This window comes from Vulpes vulpes, chromosome 11 (genome assembly GCF_048418805.1).
Source record: "Vulpes vulpes isolate BD-2025 chromosome 11, VulVul3, whole genome shotgun sequence".
Classification (NCBI taxonomy): Eukaryota; Metazoa; Chordata; class Mammalia; order Carnivora; family Canidae; genus Vulpes; species Vulpes vulpes.
The window spans coordinates 60,570,231-60,597,617 of NC_132790.1; the positions used below are offsets into that span (position 1 = coordinate 60,570,231).

Sequence of the window (27,387 nt, forward strand, 5' to 3'; positions counted from 1 at the left end):
TTGGGGTGAGGATGGAGGAAACCAAAAGAGAGATCAAAGGGTCCTTGGCCTCGGTATTGATGGAAGAGGGAGTCAGGCAGTGGACACCCTCCTGGCCTCCGCCAGGTGAGCTCCGGCGGGATAGGGGTGGAGGGCACTGGAAGGGGGGGAAGCCGGGTGCTGGGCCTTGACCCCGCCGGGGGCGGTCCCCGGCGGCCCCGCCCCGCCCCGCCCCGCCCCGCCCCGGCTCCCCCGCCTCCGCAGAGCCTCCTGCAGAGCCTCCTGCGGGCTGCGGCCGCCTGTCACTGCGGCAGCGCCGCTCGCGCTCCTCCGACGTCCGCGCGCAGGTGAGGACCGGGGACCCCGCGCCCCAGCCGCTGAGGAAGGAGCGGGAAGCTTCGTAGATCTGGGAGCTGGGAGGGAAGGAAACGAATCGGATCCCGCCGAGGGCCGCAGGGAGGGAAGGAAGGGCGCGCGCCCCGGTCCTCGGCGGCGGGGAGGTGGCCCCCGCCAAGCCCAGAGAGGGGGACGCGTCTTCACCGGGCGCATCCGAGGCTCCGGCTCCGGGGACGCGCGGGCGCGTAGCTCTTCTGGCTGTGTGGAGACACAGTTCCCGAGCGGGGCCTCCCAGATGCTGGGGCTCTGGATCCCGGGGGCCGCACATCCCCGTGCAATTGTTTCCAGCCAGCAGCTAAAAATACCCCTCCTGGATCTTCCAGGGGCGACTCCCGGCTTGCGGGTCGCCAAGCCCCACAGAAACCGCCCTTGCCGCTGTGATTTGAAGAAGAGCCCTGCCTCAGCCCCGTGAATGTTACTGATAGGTGGAGGATTTGTTCTGCCCAGGTTGGTGTGTACAGGTGGAAAAAATCTGCAAGAAATGACGGACTTAGCTTTTGAAAATTTTCAGTTTAAAATTTCGGCAAGCCTGTTCTCTTCCTTGCATCTGCGGAGGTGACCCTGGAATTTAAGCCCAGCCTTGGGTTTATAGGCAGAGGGCTGCGTTTATCTGTCCCCCAAGAGGTTTTGAATTTTTTTTAATTTTTATTTATTTATGATAGTCACAGAGAGAGAGAGGCAGAGACACAGGCAGAGGGAGAAGCAGGCTCCATGCACCGGGTCTCCAGGATCACGCCCTGGGCCAAAGGCAGGCGCCAAACCCCTGCGCCACCCAGAGATCCCCCCCAAGAGGTTTTGACCTGGAAGAAGTGAAAGCGGGTTTCGCTTCCTGATAGGCTTTCCTGCTGGTAGTTGTGGCTTTCTACCTGAGGACCAGGAGGCAGCCGCCTGGCCGTGGCCAGGAGACTGCTTATCCCCTCCCTCCCTCCCAGCACAAATGTTCTTTAGCACTGCAAGTTTCTGGAACTGAAGTCGGGGTCCACCGACACACTATCATTCTGTGTTCTCTCACCTGCAGTTGGGAGGAAAGATGTTCACTGTGCTGACTCGCCAACCTTGTGAGCAAGCAGGTTAGTATCTCTCGGCAGGCAGCAAGTGTGGCGTTCTCGAGTCACACTCCCCGTATCAGCCTCCAGTTCTTCCCGCGTGTCCCCTGCGAAAGACCTTAACGTCTTTGGTTGGAGGCTCGGTGGCTTACCAGGGTTTCATCACCAGCATTCCTCAGGTGGAAGTAATGCTTTTCATCACAGCTACACGAAACAAGGACTAACATGCATGTTCCACTGAAATGGTTTTTCCGGTTTGCATAATCCATTAATTTGGCCGTTTGTGGTTTCTCTTACCAAGCTGTGTGTGAGATCTGCTTTAGAATATTGTAGATTTTGTGATAAACTCTAAAGTACTTACCTCTGTCCTCTGCTTCCATCCCAGTGTTGTTGCTGGCACAGCGCCTACAGCGTCCTGCATTCCCTACCCACACCCTAGGTCAATATTGTTACCCTTGTAACTGGAGGCACATATGTAGAGTTCACACACACACACACACACACATCCAAGCTTGTCCTGCCTGCCTACCTCTGGAGCATGTTTTGCAGTTGCTCATGTGAAAACCCAGAAGGGTCTGGCCTCTCCACCCTCAGACACCTTGTAATTACAGTGTTTGCTCACTCCTAATGACAGCACAGCTCTGAGCTACATTCTCTAAATGAATGAGACCTGGTCTAGTCCATTTTGCTTTGTGATAGTCTTTTCTGCTGGAGCAAGGGTTTGCTGAAGGTAATCATAGCTATTTACCTGCTAAGTGCTGAAGCACAGAGAGGACTGGGAGGCCAGCCACACATCTGTGGTCGGCAGACTGCTCACGTATCACCTCCCTCCGGCCCCTGGACAGATGCTGTCTTTAGCTGTGCGCCAAAACTGGGCATTCTTGTCTTCCAAAAGGATATAATTTTAGAATGGTAGGGGCAATTTATACAAATCTTGTTTTGTAAAAGGAAACTATACCTAAGAAGCCTAGTTTACTTGGATTTTCACATTTTCCTCAAAGGACTTTGGAAGGTTTGATGAATCTTGACAAATGCACACACCTATATACCCCGTAATTCTCAGAAGATATAGAGGATTTCTGTTACCCCAGAAAGTGCCCCTGTGTTCCTTCCTAGTGAGTCCCTACTGCCAATCCCCTGGGCAGTCACTGTTCAGATTTCTGTCACCTGTCTGTTTTAGAACTTCACATGGATGAAATCATTTCAGTATAGAACAGTATTTGTTTGGTTTTTTTTAAAATGTATTAATGTATTTGCTACTTTATTTATAAAATTTCCATTAGCCCACACTGGTTTAAGACCCAAGTAAATATCTGCTCAAAATCATTTATGTAAGCAATATTAGTTTAATACATAGACATAGTCCATTATGGTAATTATATACTTTTATACAATACAGCTATAATTATCTTTATTCAGAGGCTATATATTTAGTTGAAGATTATTCATAGGCTTTGTTATTATGATTATTATTTTGCTCTTAAATGGATATAGTTTACATGTTTTCATTGAAATACAAATGCCAGAATTGATATGATCCCTTTGGGAGAGAACACATGGCTTAGGATCTAGCTATTTTTTTGTGAAGATGTAGGTGAGACCCTATGCCTTCACTGTAGACACAGGAAAAATCACTGAGATTAACTTCTTACTGCAAACCCAAATATTTCAGAAATTCATACATGTTACTATTTGTGTAATAGTATATTACTGTGTACTGGATTTATAATCATTGATTATATCTGAAGTATAGTATTGATTTCTTTTATTTATCTGATATTATTTTTAGATGAAATATTATATCACCTGCTTTAATAGAAAACCAATATTTTGAGAATTCTATTAGCCTACATATTATACATCATTAGTTTTAGTTGTAAAGTTCAATATTTCATCAGTTGCATACAGCATCCAGTGTTTCATCACATTGTGTGCCCTCCTTAATGCTCATTACCCAATTACCCCATCCCCCCACACCGACCTCCCCTCCAGCAACCCTCAGTTTGTTTCTTAGAGTTAAGAGTCTCTCATGGTTTGTCTCCATCTCTGTTTACTTAGAAAACCTGTATTTTAAAAATCTACATTGAAATGTTATCTTTTTTAAGATTTTATTTATTTATTCATGAGAGACACAGAGAGAGAGGCAGAGACATAGGCAGAGGGAGAAGCAGGCTCCATGCAGGGAACCTGATGCAGGACTTGATCCTGAGACCCCAGGATCATGCCCTGAGCTGAAGGCAGATGTTTAACTGCTGAGCCACCCAGGCGTCCTGAAATAAATGTTATTGTAAATCACCTCAGGGACAATCAGTAATATACATAACACATTTTAGGAGATAGTATAAACTATGCACACTGTCTCTGCAAATGCTATCTATTCCACTCTTTGAAGGAAAAATAAATGGGCATTAGAGTCCAATCTCCACTCCAACTTTAAAATGAGGCCTCATTAAAGGCCTCATAAAGGAAGTGATGTATGCACATGTTATGTATCCAGTCTGTGGATTCTACAAAGAAAGCCAGTGCCTTGTTCCTACTTCTCCCTCATGTGTCTTCTGGGTCTTCCCATTTTAGGCCTCAAGGCCTTCTCCCGAACCCCAGCCATCATCGCCTTGGTGGTCTTGCTTTTGAGTGTTGTGGTGCTTGTGGCCATCACACTCATCCAGTTTCACCACAAAGAGGTCCTCCTTCCAGGACTGAAGGTAAGTGTGAAGGGATTAGCACTGATGGGATGGGCTGTGACATCAATTATTCTACAGCTGTGACTTAGATGAAAAGCCTTTTCTCTGCATCCAGTGGGAGAAGACCCAAGGGAGAACCGAAAGGATCTTTGGTGTAAGACCTAAGGGAAAAGCTCTGGACATACTGGTTTTGTAACATTTGACACCAGAGAATGTTAATGGTGACACCTTCTCTAAGGACTGTATGTCCTTACTTTGACTCCTGACTGTTGCCCAAAGCTAGACTTTGTAGCCCAGATATAGATGGCTACCAAAGATCTACCAGCTTGTGCATTCCCCAAGACCACACAACCCTGATCATGAGTGGAGACCAGCAGACCCAGACTTCTCTTCTGGCCTAACCTAGGAAACAAAACATCAAGGACTTGAAAAAGTCTCCTTGAGCTGTATGTCTGCTACCTCTTTTGAGTCTAGAAGTGTGCCATGATCCTTCTAACTCTAACCCTTGAAAAATTACTCAGGATCTTATGCTCAGTTTTAGAGGCTACTCTTAGCCCTTGATAAAGTCTGTCCCCAAATGGCCTCTCAGATGATGCCTGATAGTCTGAGAACCATGTATATCACCCCAGCCTTGGTGTAAGGGCAATGGGAGGTGATCTCCTGAAAGGCTGTCAAGTGAAGTGGAAGAGTCCTTCAGTCATTTGGGTAGATGTTGGCAAACTTTTTCTGTAATGAGCTAAATAGTACATATTTTAGGCTTTGATGGTCATTTGTAGTCTCATATCTTCTCTCTCTTGGTTTTTTTTTTTTTTTTTTTGTCTTCTTATGATTCTTTAAACATGTAAAAACTCTTAGCCTAAGGGCCATAGGAGCCAAGAAATTCAACTGTTATTTGAATCTCATTTAGCCTTTACCCTTGTCCTCATGTGTCCTTTCTACATCTTCCTGCTCTTAGTGACTGTTCAAAGGCTATACTTGAAGTAGAAGTTTTTTAAGTTGTTAAAAGATAAAATAGAAACTAATATTGCCTCAGCTTTGTGGGTGTGTTTGACCTACCAATCTGAGGCTGCTCTTCTGGAAGATTAAAGTAAAATCTCCTTTAGATAATGGCATTTGGTTCTTTTATAGGATGTTTTACAGTAAGAATCTTAGTACCTCCCCCCTGCCATGAATAACATGAAGAAAAAAGAAAGAAAAAAAAAAGGAAAGAAACCTTATGCAACTGTCCAATGATGAGAGGAAAACAAATTATCCAGTTGTCCAAAAACATTAGCCAAGGCCTAGAGAAGCTATTTCCCAAGCTCCTGGCACTGCCTTCTTCTATAAACTACAGAAAATCAGGATTGCAACTGGGAGTAATACTATCTCCTTACACTTTGTAAGCCGCTGTTCCATTTAGTGAAACTTTTCCCTGAGTTATCTCATGTAACCCTTGTGACAGCTATAGCAGAGGGGCAAAGGAAGTATTGTCACCACCATCTTGCAAGTGAAGAAACATAGGTTTGGCCAGGGAATGGCAGACCAGAAATGACCAACCCTCCTGTTCGTAAGGCCAGGGTTTTCTTCCCTCACCTCTCTCTTCTCCTTGATCCTAAGTTCAGAACAGAGAACCCAGGAGAAGACACTGGCCCCCAAGAGGATAATTTTTCCTCCTTTACATAAGAAGAAAGATGGGGAGGTGGGTGCAAATGCAGGAAGTTTTGCTGAACTGGGGGATGGAAGTATCCCCCAAGTGGGGGGAAGGCTTATAGCCCTCTTAAACCTCTAGAACCACTCTTATACCCCATATTTCAGAGGAACACCTCTAACTGTATTCCAGAGTTATCTCTGTCCACAGCACAGGGAATGTGCCCACCCAGAGCCATGCTTCACCTTCTAGAATAATCTGTGGTGCCGGGGTCTGTGTGGGCCTCCTCCTGAGGACTGACCTCACCACTGGTCTGAAGGGTGCCAAAGGGGCAAGTGTTTGCAGAGAGTGTAGACAGAGAATAGATGTGGAGTCTGGACCACCACACCTTCTACAATCAACATATAGGTGCATGAGGCTCTTTAACTCTGTGTATTTGCCAGAGGTGGGATGAAGACAAGTGGAAGTTAAAAGGGAGAGTAAAAGACTTCATTTATAAAATTTCCCCTCAGGCCCAATGAAAGTTAGGGATAGGCTGGTTATGGCAGTTGTCAGCTGCTGGCTTCCACTCTTTCTGGGAGGTAAGAGGTAAGTCTTCTGTTCATACTGGAGGAACATGGAGGAATTGACAGAAGACCAGAAAACCGAGTAGAGTAGACCCCAGGGCAGTAAGGAGGCTACCGCTGAAGGAGGTCCTGGGTCAGGTGGGTTCCCCTGATCAAAGATGTGAGCAAAAGTAGACCATCTGGGAAGGACCCCGGAAGCACAGGCCGAGGGTGGGGAAGTGAGACAAGAGGGAAGCAGCCAATGGAGGGCCTGCTATCCAGCCAGTTATGGGTAGTGGAGGCTCAGTCCTGCAGAGGATCCCTGGGAGCTGGTACAGAACTCATCCCAGGGTTATCCTCTATCAAAGGGCATCTAGAACACCTGCCTCAGAGGTATCTCATTCAAGGATACTTACACAGCAACTTCTTCTGGGTAATGGTTGAGTGGCTGCTCCCTGGGAGACATGAACTCCCTAGCATTTCCTTAACTCCCTAACATCCCTGGGCACATTGTATGCTCAGGTGAGCTCAGGTCACTGGAGAAAGCCTTAAGGCAGGTGGAAAGTGCATGGCTGGGCATCACCAGGGTAAGGTCTAAAGGACATGTGTAGGGAGCCCTCAGTGATTCTTCCACATAGATATGATTATTGTTATCCTCATTTTCCTGATGAGAAAGTAGAGGAACAGAAAGGGCAGAAAGCTTCTCACAGTTACACAGACTGGAAATAGCAGACGCGGTGCAGAAGAAACAACAGAGAGCAGAGAATGTTGGCGGCCTTGAACAAGGACTTAGAAGGACCAGAAGAGACACCTTCACCCCTTCACAAAGAGTTCAGAGATGGGATTTTTAATCTCCCCAGATCTAGCTGTCAGGCCCCAATCACAGTGTAGGGGACAGGAAGTTGTAGAAAGTTTGAATATTGGCTCAGAAGACCCATTCTGCTTAATTGGGTGGATTAAATGTGAGAAAAGACAGATGTTCTGAGCCAGTGGAACCAGAGCAGAATGGCCACTTGAAAGAACATTCCACATGCAGCTCTTTTCAGAGTGAGGACAAGCCTCTTTTTTTGGTTTTGTTTTGCAGTGTGTGCTAGGGGTGGGAAGGGCAGTTGTGGAAGTGAAGCTGAATGAATACAAGGGCTTTTAAATTGTTCTGTTGATGTTTTCATACCTGGGACCTTGTTTTGCCTTTGTGTGCAGCTGACAGTTGGTTATGAGGGGCCAGCTCCACAATGGCCTATTGGGGGGGGGGGGGCTGGAATGTTCCTTAAGACCCTATTGAAAGGTGATCGCTGTCTATTAAATCCAGCCTTAGCTTACCTAACCTTGGTTTATCTGAGTTGAATGGCAGAACTATTAAAACAGTCAAAGGTCAAAGCGTCCCCAGTCCCTTTTCATTGTTACTGGTCTGACTTGTTCTACAAACCTGAAGCATAAACATGATGGCATCACTTTTATTTTTCACTCAAGCCCTCACTTGCTTTATTATCATTAAGTCTGGTATCTTCCTTTGGAGACTTTGCCCTCCTCACCCCCAATCACAACTGTCTAGAAGCCCTGTAGCTTCTCAGTCCAATATGATCAGCAACCCCGTCACCATTGTCCCTTGCAGCCGCATGATGTCACTGTTGAAGGGGGGCCTACATAGTCCCTCTTGGGTCACACTAGATCCACATGTTGCATCAAACTCCCACTCTTGGCCATTCCTCTCCAAAGCACAACCAGGGGACGAGGCTGTGCTAAAACCATTCCCTTCTAATCCTCACCGGTTCTCAGTCATTGGGCTGGAGCTCTGGTGCCTATGGCCCTCCCTGTTTTATCCTTAGGAGAGTGAGAGTTACATAATTGGTTTCCTCCTTTCCAGAAAGATACAGCACTTTCATCACTTTGATCCACCTCCTCTCCAGCCAGATCTGCACACTACTTAACTACGAGTTTGCTTTTGAGGGACTTTTTGTCTGAACAAAGAAAGTCTGCGATATCACATCTTATTATGAAACAATCAACCCTGATAGACCTGGTTTCCTTGGAACTCAGTGAAAGCATGGGGGCTCTGTGTATAGGTTTGGGGTTGGTTAGATCTAGACTTGAGCCCAAGTCTGGGACTGTGAGCAATTATTTACCTCTGTGAGCTTCACTTTCCCCAACTGTCAGGTGGGAATGATGACAACACCAGCCTTATGAATGCCACACTAAAGCACTGTGTGTGCCTGGTATACTGTAAAGACTCAACAAATGTTTACTACTACAGTTCCTATTATGGTGCTAATAGTGGTGATGATGATAATGATGGTAATGATGATGATAATAAATAAATCTAAGAAAATTGATCTTATGATCTTTGCTTTTGCTTTGTTAGAAGCTCACACAGTCCTTAAGTTGGGGATCATCGGTTCATATGGAAGGCTGTTTCCTTTTGGTTAATCCACTGAGTGTGTCTCCAGTTCCATGTTCAAGCCATGTTTTTCCTGACACTGCATTAGACAGAGGGTTACTTATTGCTTTCCACGTAGCTGAACTGAATGAAATTCAGTCCCCACCCCAGCCCCTCTGTCAAACCACATTGAGTGCCATTGATCTAGGCAAATGAACTCTGAAAACTGGTTAAAGACCAATTTTTCCACTTTTGAAAATGTCAGCAAATGATGGTGGTTACTCGGAAGTAGCACTGGGCTCAGGATTGGTCCCTGTCAGCACATTGGCAGGTGCCGGAAGGGCAGCCATTTCTCCAGGTTCACAGTGGAAAGTCTCTGGTTGTCCCCACCCTGGTGAAAACTGGATCCCAGGTAGGATGAGGAGGAGAATGAGAATGACCCTTCTTCCTCCTTTCTGATCTTGGCCCAACAGCCCCAAGTTTTCTTCACGGGGAAAACACACTGTTTGCAAAGAGCCGGGATCCAGAAGATGTGGAAAGGGTGGGGACCCTGTGGAGTGGCTGCTCTTGTGTGCTCCCTTGCTAGTCAGCACCAGGGGTGGAGGGGCAGGTGGAAGGGTGGTGAGGGGTCAAAAGCAGAGGGGAGGGGAGAGAGTGGACTGGTAGGGAGGCTCAGATCTCTGAGGTGCCTGGTTTCCTTCAGCTCCACCTATGCACTAATCTCCGGGTGAGCCTGCCCAGAGCAGGCTGTGAACAATGCTTCCCTTGTTTGCAGGGGGTGTCATGTCAGGATCCCTGTCAGCATTCATCACACTGAAGGCTGAGATTAAGAGGCTGTCCAAGTTCAAATACCAGTGGACACAGGATGTTCCATCTCAATATAATGGCGAGGCTGTGATTGAGGAGCTGGAGCAACATGTTTTTATTTGGTCCCATTTCAAAGGAAACAAGCACTTGTTAATAGTGGAAAGTTGGAATCCTCCCAAATGTCTAGAATCAGGGAATTAGTTAAATAAATTATTGCGCATCTCACAGAAGATGTGGGGAATGTATTGAAAATGATGATATTTTTACTGGCAGGAGAGATGTGCATGATATATTTATTAAGAAAAGAGCAATGGAAAAGACTATGTACAGTGTAATCCTCTACTGAATTGAAAACATATGTCCTACCATATATTCATATATGTAGTTGTATACACCAAAGACCATTAGAAAAGCTATACAGGAAGGTGTTAAAACAATAGTGGGATTTGAGAGGTTTTATGTTCTTTCCTTTCCTCTTTTCCTTGCTTTGTAATTTTGTTTATTTTGCTTTATTGATCTTTCCAAATAGCCTGTGTTCATTGAGCAGCCACTGAGTGTCGAGCATGTGGTCTCCTGTTTACTTCTCAAGGTTAAGTTGCCTGAAGATGGGGAAACCCAGAGAACTTAGGCCTTGTACCCAGGGCTGTAAAGCAAGCATCAATCTGAGTCACCTTGCCTCCAGAACCCAAATTCATCTTCCTCACTGAGACAAGCAGCCTAACCCCACAGCAGTGGAATTGGGGAAGAGCTGTGACCCAGAAGCCTCTGCTGCCCTGGGCTGACTCCAGGCCCCAGCACATGCTGACCTAAGTCAGCATTACACATTCCAATCCCCATAGGCTGCTAACGCATGCTCTTTCCGGGTCAGGTTTGGTCCAGAGCCTGAGCTGGAAAGACTTGAGGGGAAGCTCTAGCGAAAGGGATGGTCCAGGACTCCTAGCCAGCTCTCCTGGGCACAGCTAGCCCTGGCACTGCCCTGGCAACACCCTTTGTCTGTTCATGCACCATGTAACCAAAGTGGTATGTCAACATTAGTTTGTGTTGGGGGTTTTTCTCCTTAATTATGGATACTTTCTTTCTGAAGGCTAATGCAGGTATTGATGTGTCTCTCCTTCGTGAGAACTTCCTATGTTGTTTTCCAGGCTGACAGGCCTGGAAGTTTGGAGAATAGAGAGCATCAGGTGACTGACTACTCATTTCCTTCCTGAGACCCAGGTGGCTTCTGTCCCCCACCTCCTCAGAGCTCTGGATGAGGAAGAAACTGAGGATGGGCAAGATTCTCAGAGTGCTAATTTTCTACCTTGGCTGCATATTGGTGTCACCAAGGGAGCTTTAGAAACCGCCAATCCCTGGGTGCACTCCCAGAGATTCCAATTTGATGGGTCTGGGATGTGGCCTGGGAACTGGGAGTTTCAGAAACTCCCCATGTGATTCTAATGTGTGGCCAAAGGTGAGAACCATGCCCTGGAACACCTGACCCACCTCACCCCATCCCCTTTCCCCATAGTCCAAGGAGACAAAGTTGGTTTGGAGAAAATCTTTTTTCCCCTTTGTTCAGCCCCTACCTATATGAAGCAGTGTGGATTAAGCCCTTGAGAGTATTTGGGGTTCTCAGTGGCCCATTGGAAAGGTGTCCTCAGAGAGGCCCAGCCCATTTCTGACTCTCCCTTCCCCCTTTTGTTCAGTATGGGATCGTGCTCGATGCCGGGTCTTCCAGAACCACCGTCTACGTATATCAGTGGCCAGCGGAGAAGGAGAATAATACCGGAGTAGTCAGTCAAACCTTCAAGTGTAGTGTGAAAGGTAAGGTCCTGAGTTTGTGCAGGAGGCCGATTGGGAAGCAAGGGAGAGTCCTAAGGGCCTTCAGAGGCCTGAAGGGATCCTGAGAAGCTGCCTGGAGACAGGGAATGAGCACTGTACTGGGCATCAGGAATATAGACAATCCTGTGCTTGTGCTGTTCCTCTCCATGCAGTGACCGTGGTCCAGTCCCTTCCCTTCCCTAGGCTTCAGTTTTCTCATGTCTGAAATACGGTGGTGCATACTGTGAGATTTTACCTTGCCACACCTGCATGAATGAAGACTGGTGGAAAACACAAGTCTCCTGGGTCAGAACCAAGGATGATTTATTGCTCACAGTAATTGCGGTAAGCAGAACATCAGCATTTTCTTGAGCTGGTTCTCTGAGCCTCACTTTGCACAAGATGATGTAAAGAGGACCAGACAGTATCTGCTCACACAATAGGTTGTATTACAGAAGACAAACCCTAAGATTAGGGAACCTGAAACATTTATAATGCTTCCCTTTTGATCTGGGGGAAAACATCCTTGAAAAAATAATTCAGAACAAAGGCAGTCAGGGCCTCTGCTCATAAGACATGCAGAAACATGAGCGAGTCATGGAGAATTATATTCCAGTAGGGGAATTGTATTCTAATTGGCTGTGTATGTCAGGGTGGGGTTGTGGTGGTGGTAGAAAAGAGGTGAACAAGGATGGACAATACATAAACAAATGGGCATGGCTCTGCTCCAGTAAAGCTTGATTTATGGACCCCAAAATTTTGAATTTCATAATTCCCAACTGTAACACATATTGTTTTAATTTTTCCTTGTTATTTAAAAATGTAAAAACTGTCTTAGCTCACAAGCTGTACAAAAAAAAAAAGATGATGAACCGAATTTGGCCTGTGAGATGCCAACTCCTGAAATAGAACATTCTCAGCATTTTTAATGACCCTCCAAAACACAGCCTGAATTTTATACATATAAACACATATTTATATATGTTTCCTTGTTCTTCTTTCTAGTTTTGTCCCTATGCATCTAGTTTTTCCTGTTCTTGAAAATCGAATCAAACATGTATCTATATAAATGGAATCAAACATTTATTCTTCTGTAATTTCCTTTGTTCATTAACATTGGGCATTTAAGATTCATCTACACTGACAGGAGTAGCAGAAGCTCATTCATTTTTACCTGTTGATGGACATTTGTTTTTTCATGGTTATGGAAAGGATGGTTATGAATAAGGTTAAGGATATTTTTATTTATAAAATTACAAATTATAAATGCATTTGCATATTTTATATTTATATTGTGTATACTTATGGCCATTTCTGGCTTTGTGAAATACCTGTTTGTGCCTTTTTTTCAGTTTTATACTGAATTGCTTGGCTTTTTCTCATTGACTCATTGGAGTTCTTTATATATATTGTGAATATGAGTACTTTGCTAGTATTGTTATATATTATGTTGTTCTCATATCCCCTTACAGCTTATGGTTTCTCTTTTTAAGTCTCTTCACTGTGTCTTTTGATGATCAGAAGTTCTTACTTTTTATGTAGGAACAATTATCACTCTTCTCCTTTATCATTTGCTTTTTTATATTCAAGAAATCCTTCTTAACTTGAGGTCATAAAGATATTCTTCAAAGTTTCATAATTTTTCCTTCTACAATTAAGTCTTTAGTACACATAACAAACCCCACTTAGTGAGTGTGTGTATGTGTGCATGTTTTTAAAAGCTGTCCTCTTTAGAGCATCATGATCTTTGACTTGGCCTGGAGCATCCCAACCAGTGTATCCTGAATGTGTTAACAGGTATATCCTTGGCCCACAGACAACAGGCTAGAGACTCTGGACCAGTTCCCCAACCCCAAGCAACTTCCTTTTTTTTACCTCAATGAACTGCCAAAATATAATAATTGGGGGGAGGGGTGTCATGGCATTGAAAAAGCGGGGGAGAAGAATTAGCCTTTCCCATAGGGAGGCCAACACACTTCTTTGAATAACAGAGTCAGTTCTGATCATCTGCCTTTCCATGGAAGGCAGCTAGGAGCTCACCTATCCTGGTACATAGATGTCCCAGATTTAAGTTAGAAGCTAATATTGAAATAGAGTTTGGGATGCAAGGTAATTACTAGAGATTCACACCTGTGGAAGGAAGGGAACAGAAGGAAGACTGGTCAGAAGGAAAAGTCAAACAATCACATGGGCCTGACAAAGCTTCAGCCAATCAGTTAACCTGCACGGCCTGAATTGGCTGGGCTGCAATACTCCTTTTGAGCAAGGCAGATCTCTGCAGCTGAGGCAAACCATGAAAGAGACGACAGCTGACGCATTAAGTCTTTATTTGAAGGGGCATCTCTCTCTGGGTTCCATACAACAGGGGACTTAGGTGTTTTCTGAGTACTGATTGCATTGTTATCCATGAGACACAGGTGGCCACAACTTTGCTTGGAGCTCAGCCAGAGATCCATATCTGTTGTCCTAACTTCTGAGCCATTTCCTTACCTTCAAACATGACAGAGGGCAGCAGGATGCTTATTTAGAAAGGTGAGACCCGCCACTTCAAGAAAAGTGAGGATAGTGTAGGATAATGATTAAGACTTCACCTCATCCCTCCTATGTGAGCTCTGGGAAGTTTCTAATATCTGTGTCTTGACCTCTTCATCTATAGTAGTAACTCACATCCCAGAGGAATAAGAAGGTAGCAAATGCATGGCATACAGTTAGCACTCAATTAAGTGTTAGCTATTATTTTTCATGGGGCAGCACACTTGAGAGCTCCTGGTGGATATTCTTGCTAAGAAGTTAGTCTGTCCCAGATCTATCTTTAGACCCAGAGAAAAATTCAGCCAAGTCAGTCCTGCTGATCTTCTGACCATAGGAGGAGAGGTGACCTTCATGGAGGGACACAGGCAGTCTCTCAGGGAAGAGGGCCCTTGGCCACCCTGGATGTGATTTAGAGGAGGGGCAGGATCATGAAGCCCACACCACATCCATAAATGGATCTTCCCTTTGATCACAGTAGCCTCAGGGATCCATATATATACTCCAAATGACCAGAAGACCACAAACTAAAGCTCAAAATACAGAGTTAAAGTTTGGCAAGTGCCATCCCCTTGAAGACCTGTGGCTTCTCCAGGGATAATTTGGGTTTCTGGTTTCCCAGTCGCAAATTTCCCAGGACTCCCCTGCCTCAGCCGTTCTGAGAGGGGGATGAATGCTTGCTTGCCCAGCAGTGTTTCCCAGATACTCAGGCTCTTGGAAACTTCTTTCTTGGGGTGGGGAGAAGAGGGGCGGTGGAGGGGCCCTGGTAAGTATCATCAGTCCTCAGTTGCTGCTGTTTTCCTGAGCTTACTGAGTGCTGCCTTAGCTGCTGGTGCCCATGCTGACATCTAAAGCTCTGGCTGCCATTCCCCAGAGGGCACAGGGCCTCTACATGCCTCTCATCTCTTTCATGGTGTGTGGTGCTCATGCTTGCTGCTGCCTCCTCCCACAAAGGACATTCATGTGTTCCCTTTAAACCAGTGGTTAAAGTTCTTTAAACTCCACTGAAGTTTAAGTGTAACCATCCCCTCCATTGAAATAACTTAAAGAATTACTGTGGGGAGATGGGCACTGAAAGCCCATATGGCGTTGAAAGCATCCATTGCTTGGGTACATATCTTCTACTTCTGTCCCACCTTGAGTACATTTTGTGTCATCTGTCCAATCATCTTTCTCAGATTGGAATAGCAATTTCAATCCTCCTTTCTTTGGTTTGTGACTCCCAGGATCCCTTGAGCCTGTGAGCCCAACCTTGTTTTTTCTTTAGGAGGCTTACTGGACCTTATGCAAATAGGTCTCAGGTGACACGCTCAGATACTCTGAGTTTTGACATTCCAGCAACCCTCCTAAGTCTCTCTCCAGAGACCAGCTCTGGCAGATCAGATTGGATTACCTGATCCCTTTAGTATAGAGTTACACACTGGTTTGAAAATCTCATTGACTGATTCATTTATTCATTTATTTAATAAATATGTGTTGGGTATCAACTGTTGGCCAGTAACTGTTCTTGACACCAAGGATTCTAAAATGAAATATACAGAAGTCTCTGCTGTTGTGGAACTTACATTTGAATCAAGGAGATAGATCATAAATAAAAAGGTCTATAACATGTCAGGGAGAAGTGCTGTGAAGAAATCGAGTAGGGAAGGTGGACAGAGAATAATCGTGCTATCTTATTTTTTAAAGATATTTGTTTGTTTGTTTATTTATTTATTTATTTATTTGCCAGAGAAAGAGCATAAGCAGGGGAAACAGCAGGCAGAGGGAGAAGGAGAAGCAGGCTCCCCACTGAGCAGGGACCCCAACACAGAACTCCATCCCAGGACCCTGGGATCATGACCTGAGCCGAAGGCAGATGCTTAACTGACTGAGCTGTGCAGGCATCCCTGATCATATTTATTTAGACAGGACGGTCAGGGAAGAACAAAGGAGGGGGTAGTTAAATACAGGCAAAAGTGAAAGGATAGTGTGAGCATTTTTGCAAGAAGGACATGCCTGGCAAGCAGAAAAGCCAGGGGTGGAAGCTGCTCAGCATCTTTTAGGAAAGGCAAAGGGACGGGTGTGGCAGAGCAGAATGAATAAGAGGAAGCAAGGTAAGTAATGAAGCCAGAGCTATGGTCGAAGGCAGCTCACAGAGGACCTTGAGAGCAATGAGAGGTTTGACTTGTACTCAGATGCATTTCCATCAGAGCGTACTGTGAAGCCGTTAGAGGATCCTAGTCAAGGAACTAAAATGGGTATGACTTATACTTTTAACAGAGCACTCTGGTTGTGGAACATGTAGTCAGAGGCTGAGATCAGAAGCAGGGAAACCAGGATGCCTGGGTGGCTCAGTGAGTGGTTGAGGGTCTGCCTTTGGCTCAGGGCATAATCCCAAGTCTGGGGATTGAGTTCCACATTGGGCTCCCTGTGAGGAGCCCACTTCTCCCTCTGCCTATGTCTCTCATAAATAAAAAAATAAAATATTAAAAAAATATATTAAAAAATCAAGGAAACCAGGGCTATCAGAGCAGTGCATGTTATGATGCATAAAGTTATGACATTGTGGTGGTCTGGCTGAGACTGTGCTTGTCAGTGTGAGGTAATCTGGGGGCAGTGTTCCCCAGGGAACATTTAACAATGACTGAGGACATTTTTTATTGTCACTACTGGGGTTGTTGGCATCTACTGATAGAGGCCAGGAATGCTGCTAAACAATGTACAAGACAGCCCCACAACAAAGAATTTTATCCAGCCCCAAGTGTCAGTAGTGCCGAGATTAAGAAACTGTGATCTAGCATGGTTCTGAGGAAGGGTGGAAGAAGTGCTCAGATTTGAGAAGTATTTTGAAAGTAGAGCCAACAAAATTTTATGATAGATTCAATGTGAAGTGTTTAAGTTGGTGATGCCTGAGCACTAGTTGTGACCTGAGCAATTGCATGCATGATGGTACCACTTCCTGAGAGGGGAACACTGGGAGTGGGTCAATTGGGAACATAGCAGGGATTAAAGAATTTGGTTTTAGACAGATTAAACTGGAGATGCCTACAAACTATAAACTCTCAGAATAGCAAATTTTTTCTGTAAAGAGTTAGATGATAAATATTTGTTACTTGTTGGCCATTCGACTCTGCCACTTTAGCACAAAAGCAGCCACAGACAATGTGCAGACAGATTAGCATATACATATATGTATTTCAAGAAAATTTTTATTTATGGATGCTATACATGGGGTCCATAATGCCTAATGGGATATACCGTAAGGACAAAAAGAACTTAAAAAATATATCTTAAACTGTTTTCAATAACGATACAGTTGGTGGCAGTACTAGTATTGTCATACTAAGAGCCTTGTGGGTGGATTGTGAAATAAAGCAAGTGAGTTCTTCAGTTGGAGTTGCTGGGAAACAGGATTCTTAGCATAGGAAAAAGAAAGTAAAGATCAACTGAAGTGAAAACCTATAGCTTTGAAGTAGAAGTACCAAAAGAACTCATGATGCATTTTTCTCTCAAAACAAAGTTTCTCCTAGGTCTGTCTTCTGAAAAGGCTTGCAAGGGCTTCCAAATTTCAGACCCTAAATACCATACTCAAAAAAAGAAGCCAGGACTCCTTGGAGAAATGGCTGATTCCAGAGTCAGAGCAAGAAGTGTGTAAGATCACACATCTAATATCAGAGAGCAAAGGAGCTCTCAAAGGTTTCTGGGATCATATCTAAAGGACTCAGGAGTCATGTTGAAGAGAACTCTACTGCCCAACAATGGGACCGTCAATAAGAATAATAATTGCAATGAATCGAAACACATCAACTATATATTCAAATTCATATGATCCTAAAGATATGCAGCAAACAAAATCCCTCACTGGATAAATTAGGATATAGGACATGCAATATTTATTTCTTAAGCTGGTGAAGGGGAAATATTCAAGCACTTATCCTGCCTTCCCTGTACAAACTGTACTGTAGGGTAACCAAATAGTTAACGAGAGAGAAATTTTCTTCTTATGAAAGCATTTAGGTAATAAGCAAGAAAGATGGAGATAAAACATCACCATTTCATAAACCCTATTGGGCTAATGGGTCTAAACAGTGATCTCTGATGCCTGCTCACAGCACAAAGAGAAGCAACTAGACCTGTGTACCTCGTACTAGAAGTGCACACTAATCCCTATAAATTATTTCTTCAAAAAAAGTCCAAACCTGAATCCGATTGGGCCTCTGTGTTCAGTTACCAATTCGTTGGAGAAGCCTGGACTAAACAGCATGTTACATGAACCATAGAGATACAGTCAGCAAATTCTAGGCTGTGGAAAACTCTATAGGACAAATGAAATTGCAAGGACAGGGCACGCCTCGGTGGCTCAGCGGTTGAGTGTCTGCCTTCAGCTCAGGCCCATACTGGGCTCCCTTGCATGGAGCCTGCTTCTCCCTCTCCCTGCATCTCTGCCTCTCTCTGTGTGTCTCTCATGAATAAATCTTAAAAAAAAAAAAAAAAAAAAGAAATTGCAAAGACAATTTTTTTTTAATTTCAAGGGAAAATTTGAAAGGGAGGATAGAACTTACAGATAAAGAGACTTAAGAGACATACCAGCCAACTGCAATGGGTGGGATTTATTTGGACTCTAATTCATACAAACTAGAGAGAAAGAGGGAACGGGGGAGTGAGGGGGGAGAAAAAGTATGAATATGGAGGAATGTGCACCTTCACTGGAATTTGAGTCTATTAGGGATTATTTTTAATTTTTATAGGCATAATAATAGAACAGTGGTTATGCTTCTTTAAAAGAATTCTGGCCTAACTTTCAGTTCTTTTTGTGATGGTTCATTTCAGCTGCATGGAGATTTCTTTTTTTTTTTAATATTTTATTTAATTATTCATGAGACACACACAGAGAGAGGCAGATAAACAGGCAGAAGGAGAAGCAGGCTCCATGCAGGGAGCCCAAAGTGGGACTCGATCCCAGAACTCCAGGATCACACCCTAAGCTGAAGGCAAATGCTCAACCGCTGAGCCACCCAGGCATCCCTTCATAGAGATTTCTGACCAAACTGAGGAACTCTGTCATGGGTTTGTTTGGGTCATATGTCTTTCTACGTATGTTACTTCTTGAAATTTATAAATGTGGACTTTTGGTGCTTTATTACATTTAATGTTTAAGATGATATCTTGTTAAATTATATATAGTTACACTAAAATGTTTCATGAAGTCATGACAAGATTCCTTTTTCCCCCTCTGTCTGAACACATGGGACACAGATTTGAATTTTTGTTCCATTTTTCCTGTTCCACCTTTCACTGTGTCTCTAAACCTATTTGGTGGAAGTTCTGTCAAAAAATGAACTTAATGGAGTGCCTGGTTGGCTCCATTGGTGGAGTGTAGGACTCTTGATCTTGGGGTTGTAGGTTCAAGCCCCACATTGAGGATAGAGATTCCTTAAAAATAAAATCTTTATAAAAAAATAAAAAATAAAATAAAATAAAATATTTAAAAAACAAAACAAAAAATAAATGAACTTACCAAAGGCAAGTAGTGTGAAAGGATACTAGAGAAGCAAAAGGCCAATAAGATTGATTATCTCTGGGGAAAAAAAAAAAAACAACTTTCTGTCTTTTAGTGAAACATACTGATGTATCTAGAGAATGAAATGATGTTTCTGCAGTTTGATCTGTGAGGAGAGAGAGCAGATGAAACAAGAGTTGATCATTGTGGAAGCTGGAAGATGGGTACAATGGGGTTCATTATACTATTCTCCCTACTTTTATTTACTTTTGAAATTTCCATAATAAGACTTTTTTCTTAAGCAGATCCTGGTTCATTTTTCACTTTTGTAATTCCTTCTTTCCACATTTTGGGAGTTGACTCATCAGCGTGACCACATGTGACTTAGCATATCCACTTATTTTCAACCCCCTACTTAAACCCATTAATTTCCAAAGCTGATTTGTTTTTTTTTATTTAGAAATTGTACTGCTCTTATTGGTTCCTGGAAATGCTAAGAAGTACTGACTGCTTGCTCTTCAGGCTCTGGGATCTCCAGCTATGGGAAAAATCCCCAAGATGTCCCCAAAGCCTTTGAGGATTGCATGCAAAAAGTCCAGGGACAGATTCCAGGCCACCTCCATAGATCCACTCGCATTTACCTAGGGGCCACAGCTGGGATGCGCTTGCTGAGGTAAGGGCTGGACTGGCCCATGGAGCCCCACCTGACCAAAATAGCCAGGAATGTGTTGAATCCTGCCAAGAATGTAACTCTATTTCTGGGAACAAATCTGAAAGAAAGAAACCTATATTCTGCCATAAATTTACGCTTCAAAAGCAGGGAAACTTTCAGTCTTTATTTTAATACACAGAAAGAAATAGTTCTAAATGGATTCCCTCCCGCTTGGTGATTTTCTTGAGAACTCTGGAAGAAAGGAAGGAAAGATGAAATCTCATGGGGTGCACCTCTTGTTTTTTAGAAAAGTGAAAACTGTGTTTGATGCCTGGGCCTTTGATACCTGTGCGCACCTGGCTCCACTGAATGCGGCTCATAGTTATGTCGCTTCTACCCATGCGCACAATGTCACTGGAATCTGCTTTAAATAGTAGAATTTCTGCTATTCCCAAAGTCTTTTGAACTATTAGGAAACAAACAGCTCATTTCATTCAATTAAGCAGATCCTATTAAATTTGCAACCGTGACTTTAACCCCAGTTGCACTGGTTTTAAGTGCCCTTTCTCTTTTTTTTTTCCCCCACTATTTAATTTCCTTGACCTTGAAATAAAAGAAAAATAGTTTTTTAAAAAAATCAAACTTTAATCTATACCCAGGGTAGAGGCTGCTCCAAACTTTGAAAATAAGGCGTTAGCCCCCAAAGATGACATTCGTCCTGCTTCAAAGCCACTTTGTCTCTGGTGCCAGTAACATAAAATTGTATGTGTGGGCATGAGGAAGATATATAGGAACAAACAAACAGAGCCACTTTAACATGATCATTAAAATACATCAGGGAGCACCCTCAGTTGGATTGGGCCTTTTTCTTGTGGTTTTTCTCTCCTTGTTTCTACTCCTATGTCCTGGTTGGCCAAGTAGAATGTGGGAGAAAGTTGGATTTCTTTGCTTTCTCTTGAAATCTACAGTGTGTTTCAAAACTGTTGTGTTTACCTGAAATAGAAATGATATAGAAATTCCTTCCTTCTGTGTTTTCTTTCTTATAGAAACAAAGCACTCAACTTTTTTTTTTTTTTAACTCCTTTTTCTCCCAGTCTTCCCAGTGAGGAATAATTAAAAGACTCTGTGGTTTATAGCCCATGACAAAAACCATAAAATAGCCCACAACAAAAACCATAGAATAGCCCATGACAAAAACCATGTAACAGAAAGTTCACCACTTAGGAACACAGTGAATGTCCCATTTGAATAAACTAAATATTAACTCCTCCTTGTAAAATCTTCTGATGGTGATCCATTCTTTCTGAGGAACTAGCTGACATTTTAATTGCTAGAAAAATAAAATATTTTTTAAAAAGCAATTAATGAGAATCCTCTGGGATGGAAACTGATAAAACTAGGAAAACTTTTGAATTATTTTCCAAGCAGTGATAATTTGCTGCTGAATTAGAATGAACTTCAGCTTGTAGCATGGCTATTTTTTCTTGAGCCAAGAGTGAGTCAATGCCCCTGGCTTTCTTAATCCACTGATGAAAGGTAAAATAATCTCCCAAGTGAATCTTCTTCCATAAGGTAAAATGGCAGCAAATGAATATTATAGTACTATGTCATGGGTAATATAGAAATGCCACTCTTCCATGGCTCAACACACTGATGGATTTCATTCCAATGATGACCGTGATGGCCATCATATCCCCTCATGATGAAGAGCAAAACAGGGACTGCTGAAAACTCAAGTCCTCTTCTTTTCCTCCCTCGTCCTAAGATCCCACTTCCTTCTGGCCTGATGAGGGTTCCTTTATATATGGTCCCCCCAACAGATTACTTATGCCACCCCTATGGCTTCACAGTTCCCTTTCCTGTGCTGATCTGAGAGCAATGGTGATTAAGCAGGAGCCTCTTTTGTTTAGCTGGTTGCTAGAGAATGGGATGGGAACAGGTAAGCGAGGAAAGGACAAGAGGTATTTTTACTTGAAGCTATTTTTCTGATTGGCAGTTTGACAGGTAACAAGTGAATCTGCCTTCACGGTTGCCTAGGAGGCTTCAACTTGCAAAAGCGTTGCCATTTTTGCACACATCTGGAAAACCTTCCCTGCCAGCAGAGGGGTGGGGAGGTTTACCTTTCACCTGAGGTTATTTTAAGACTCTCTTGTCCAGGCACTTAGCCTTTTGTGTTCTGTGCCTTGCATAGGTTACAAAATGAATCAGCAGCTAATGAAGTCCTTACAAGCATCCAAAACTACTTCAAGTCCCAGCCCTTTGATTTTAGGGGTGCTCAAATCATTTCTGGGCAAGAGGAAGGGATATATGGATGGATTACAGCCAACTATTTAATGGGAAATTTCCTGGAGGTGTGTGAAAATAAATGCATGGTTTTTAATCTTGCTATTTATCCTGTCCCCTGTGGGTGGCCACTTAAAGCAGAGGTGCATGCTGAAGGGGGCATCTGTCCTGTGTCATTCCTATCATACAATGCATTAAGGAAATACCTATGAGACAATAGCTAAGACAAGACACATAGAGCTGGGGCAAAAACATTGCATCCTAAACAGGACCGAATGCACAGAGCAGATGGAATAACATCACTTACTAGCTGATAAGAAATTGGAGGTTGGGGTGGGGGGTGGAATCTAAATCTAAAGCTTCTGAGTCTTTTGAAGGGTAGTTGGAGAATGATCCTTCCCAAAGCTCCACAGCTCTCTGAAATTTCTGGAACCCTCAGGCTTCCCAACCCATCCTGTGTCCCCAGGTCCCTTATATTGCAGTCCCCACATGCCCTGCCCCTTGTTCAAAGAAAAGTTAACTCCAAGAGATAATCCCCATGTTATAGAGGGCATAAACCATATCCTGCTCAAGACTTATTTTGTTCCCCCTCAAATATATTAATTTTAATTAATTGCCAGCAGTTAATATTTTAGAAATTTCACATAAAAATTGACATTTCTAGTTTGTCCTGACCCCCGGCCCCCCTAAAAGTTGGAAGCACTGGTCACAATGGACTCACATTTTGCATGGCAATTGTCTACACCTAATCTGCTTCACTCATTTGTTGCCTGCCCAGCCTCTGAAAGCATTTGAGGTCACCACCCTTGAAATAAAGGAGAGATTTGACCCCCAAATGTTCCCCATGTCATACTTTTTAGCAATAAGATATGGATCTTGGGTGGAAAGCCCTGGGCAAACAGAGATGGTGCCTCTCGACTTTTCTCTTGCTTCCTTTTCCCACTGCGCAGAAGAACCTGTGGCATATGTGGGTGCATCCAAATGGAGTGGAGACCATAGGTGCCCTGGATTTAGGTGGTGCCTCCACTCAAATATCCTTTGCGGCTGGAGAGAAGGTAGGGCTGAACACCAGCAGCATCATGAAAGTGTCCCTGTACGGCTATGTGTACACACTCTACACACATAGCTTCCAGTGCTACGGCAGGAACGAGGCTGAGAAGAGGTTTCTGGCAATGCTCCTTCAGGTACCTGAGCTGGGGCGGGGAGGTGGGGGTACAGCAGGTGTTCCCTTGGGGGTCTTAAGGGGAGGGTGCCTTGCCTTCTGGTGTCTGTCCTTTCCACTTCAATTAGAATGTGGATAGATAGGGGCCTGGGTGGCTCAGTTGGTTAAGTGTCTGCCTTCAGCTCAGGTCATGATCCTAGGGTTTTGAGATAGAGCTCATGCCTCCCTGTTCGGTGGGGAGTCTGTTTCTCCCTCTGCCCCTCCCCATGCTCATGCTCACTCGCTCGCTCTCATATAAATGCATAAAAATCCTTAAAAAATAGAATGTGGAGGGATCCCTGGGTGGCGCAGTGGTTTGGCGCCTGCCTTTGGCCCAGGGCACTATCCTGGAGACCCGGGATCGAATCCCACATCGGGCTCCCGGTGCATGGAGCCTGCTTCTCCCTCTGCCTGTGTCTCTGCCTCTCTCTCTCTCTCTCTCTGTGACTATCATAAATAAATAAAAAAAAAATTAAAAAAAAAAAAACAAGAACATTATCCAGTTCGCTCATGGGGGTCCTAGATCTCTCTCTCTCTCTCTGTTGTATTGACCAATTCCAGTGAACTTGAATCAGAAATCTAGGGAAATTCCAGGGCACCAGATGTTTTATAAATGATTCAAGACCTGGGATCCCTTTATGGACACAAACTGTTTAAAACCAATAGCTAAATAAGCCTGAGCATTTTTCAACTCCCTTGAGTACAGACAAAATAATAAAAGTGATTCCAAGAGAAATATTTGCTGACGGGAGAGGACTGAGCCTTCCCCAGGCTCAGCCTCTTTTTAGATGGGCCTATATTAGGCAGGCTTGATGGCCTTTATATGGTGGGATTGTGGAGTAACAGAATTCCATCACATTGGTCAGTCAATCACATGGTAACTATTCCATGGCACAGATGGCTACTGCAGGCATCAGCTAGAAGGCTGTCATTAAGGTAAACTCAACATTAGTGTGGTGTGTGTTGGAGGCTGGGCACTGCCTGGGAAGAACAGAGTGGGAGACACTGCATATGGTCCTTGGGGCTTCAGAGACCCAGTGCCCAGCCCAGACACACCACCCCTAATTGGCCAAACCAAGCTCCACGGGGAACCTTGTCAATACTCCCTAGCAAGGTTTCTATAACCATCACTCCACCCCACTTGCTCACTAACATACTTCAGCCAATACGTTACTTTCTAGGACAGAAGTTCTGGAAACACCTCTTTTATCCATCTCTTTTTATTTCTAGCAATGCTTAATGCCCCTCCCTCCAGCTCTGGTCCTGACAAGGGTGGAGAGCAGGGGCTCCTCTAAACTTATATCAGGAGAAAGGCAGGATGAATCCCAGGGTGAATTAAGGTCAGAGAAGCTAACCTCTTATATTTGGCTGGCCCTGAAGAATATTTATTTGTGAGTTTTTATTTTTATAATGCTTATTAAAGAATGATTATGCATCCAAGAATCTACAGTAGAGCAGCAAGTACTCCACCTGTCTGAGGTCTCATTTGTGTTTGAGAAACGTAGGTCTCAAGGTTTGAGCTCAGGCCTGGGGCATGTGGGAGACCCCAGCCTCTACTGTAGACAGTCAGCTCGCAGGGATGAGGACAGCTCTCCAATTTGCCTGGTAACCTCTGGATGCCCTCAAAGCCTTCTGACTCAGGTGAGGGGAAGGATCCAGGTGTGCTGAGGATCACCCACAAATGCATGTCCAGACCTGCCTAACCAATACTTTCATGTGCCAAATACATACTGCCAAGCCCCAACTTAGGAGGTTCATAAAGATCACATCATGAACACTGGCTGAGTAAATTCCACCAGTCTGGATCTGGTTTCCTTATCTGTCACAGGGTGGTGAGAATGGTACCTAGATATATGCTTTGCAAACTGTTTTCGTATGAACAAGCCTTTAGTTGCCCTGAGCTGGAGTCTCTGACAGCCTGTAGGAGGCCAGAGACATGCATTCACTGTCTTTCCCTCTTTAAGAAAGTTTTTTCTTTTTTCATTTTTAAAAAAGATTTTATCCATTCACTTGACAGAGAGAGCCAGAGAGCACAAGCGAGGAGGTAGGGGAGGTGGGGGACAGCAGAGGGAGAGGGAGAGGCAGGCTCCCCACTGAGCAGGGAGCCTGACCTGACTGCTCATTTCCAGGACCCTGAGGTCATGACCTGAGATGCTTAACTGACTAAGCCACCCAGGCTCCCTAAAAGTTTTTTCTTTTGTTTTTAAAGACAGACATGTTGAATGAAAACAGACATGTTTGCATTTAGAAAAGGAAAAGTATAAATAACAAAACAAAAAAAAACCTAGAATTAACTACCATAAACATATTGAATTTTCTTCCAGTTTTTTTTTTCTTCCAGTTTTTTTTCATGCAGGAATAAGTATATTTACAAATTTGGCTTCATATAGTATATATAATTTTGTATCCAGTTTTTTTCTTTTACGTAACAATAAATCATGAGCAGTTTCCTCTGTTGTTCAGTATCCTTTGATGTTATTATTTAAATGGACACATAATATTCCAGGTATCATTATTTAAAAAGAAAAACCGAATTGGGCATTTTATTATAAAAGAAAGTACATTTTTATTGTAAAAATGTCAAACTGCATAAAACATTAAAGTAAAAATGAAAGAATCTCTTTCCAACCCTATTCACCAAATGTCTTCCCTCTTCACAGCTTGATACGTTGTTGTTCTAGACTTTCCAGATCAATCTCTAACTTTCTTTACCTTTTAGTATTTCACAATTTGTCAACCATTCCTATCTTGATGGACATAAGGCTATGTCCTGTTTTGCTGCAGCAATCTTAATGCAGTGAAGCTTCTTGTGCATATGACCTTATGAACTAGTGATTTTGCTGCTATAGGATAGACTTGAAGAATATGTATATTTTTTATATAAGTGAATAAATAGGCAATCTTCCAAAGAGTTAAAAACCATCCAGATTCCCACCAACAATGTTGTGATGACAATCTGATAATTTCAGGGATTCTGAGACATTCTATTAATAAGTCCGTGGATAAGGAGGATCTGTTTCTGGAATTCCTATTCAATTCATCCATTTTCCCATTTTTGAGCCAACTATTCTAGTTGCAATAGTTTTTCTTTCTACTCTCAGACATTTATTCTGAACTTCAAAACATTTTAAGTAGTGACAAAATGGAATTTTTTCATTGAGATTATGATTATGGTTGCGGTGAGTGAAAATTAATTTGGTAAAAAAATTTGCTTATTGATAATATTATAAATTCCTATATAGGATTTAAAAATATCCTTCCAATTATTTAGTTTGTATACTTCAAAAAACATAATTTTCATTTTTGGTCTTGTACCTTCCTTTTAAATTTGCTTCTTTGTATGTGTTTTTAATAGTTTCTGTCACTATTAGGGAGAGTCCCTATCGCTGTTTTTCCACTTTTGGGAAGATTTCTCTAAGATCAAGATATGCTGTGAACAGCCAGTGCTGTGCAAACACTATTCAGAGTAAATTTGTTGAAAGTTGAGGGCCTGAGAAACTTGGACCATTGGCAAATTATATTTTAAGAATGCCATCACAAATCATTTAAACTCCAAAAAGATCATAGAAATAATCTTTACTGAGCTGCTTCTATGTTCCAAGCCAAAGATAATTGATATTCTCTTGCTTCTTCTCCAGACCAAGCCAAAGATAATTGATATTCTCTTGCTTCTTCTCCAGACCAAGCCAGAAATAATTTATTGTGTTTTAATGATTTAAAAAGTATGTCAGATTTGGAGGGGGAAATTAAATAACCATCTGATTGATTTCTCCCCCCCCCCCCTTAAACCAATATTTCAGCCACAGAGTGACCCTGGTGTGACATGTTACAAATTAGACATATTAATTTTTGAAATCATTTTTTTCATACTATTGAATCAGAAAGGAGCCTGTTTGCTGCCTCCACAGACTCAGTCATTATAAGACCTTCCTGGAGGACACAGATTTGAGCTACACTGGATGAGTGTTGGACTTCTATAGGCCTATGT

General features: G+C 43.3%; 1 protein-coding gene across 4 annotated transcripts in view; it reads left to right on the top strand.

Moving 5' to 3' along the window:
* Positions 1 to 225: 225 nt before the first annotated feature.
* The window catches only part of ENTPD3 (ectonucleoside triphosphate diphosphohydrolase 3), a 32,779-nt gene continuing 5,617 nt past the window's right edge, over positions 226 to 27,387 (top strand). Inside the window, exons 1-8 of one of the 4 annotated variants that reach the window (XM_072726531.1) lie at positions 234 to 326; positions 699 to 822; positions 1,394 to 1,445; positions 3,996 to 4,123; positions 11,141 to 11,258; positions 19,786 to 19,936; positions 22,107 to 22,266; positions 23,149 to 23,382. In XM_072726531.1, the coding sequence (XP_072582632.1) occupies positions 1,406 to 1,445; positions 3,996 to 4,123; positions 11,141 to 11,258; positions 19,786 to 19,936; positions 22,107 to 22,266; positions 23,149 to 23,382 (831 nt within the window). In that variant the 5' untranslated portion in view covers positions 234 to 326; positions 699 to 822; positions 1,394 to 1,405. Of the gene's footprint in view, positions 327 to 698; positions 823 to 1,393; positions 1,446 to 3,995; positions 4,124 to 11,140; positions 11,259 to 19,785; positions 19,937 to 22,106; positions 22,267 to 23,148; positions 23,383 to 27,387 lie in introns of all 4 variants that reach the window. The other 3 variants (XM_072726534.1, XM_026000960.2, XM_072726533.1) reach the window with 3 other exon arrangements.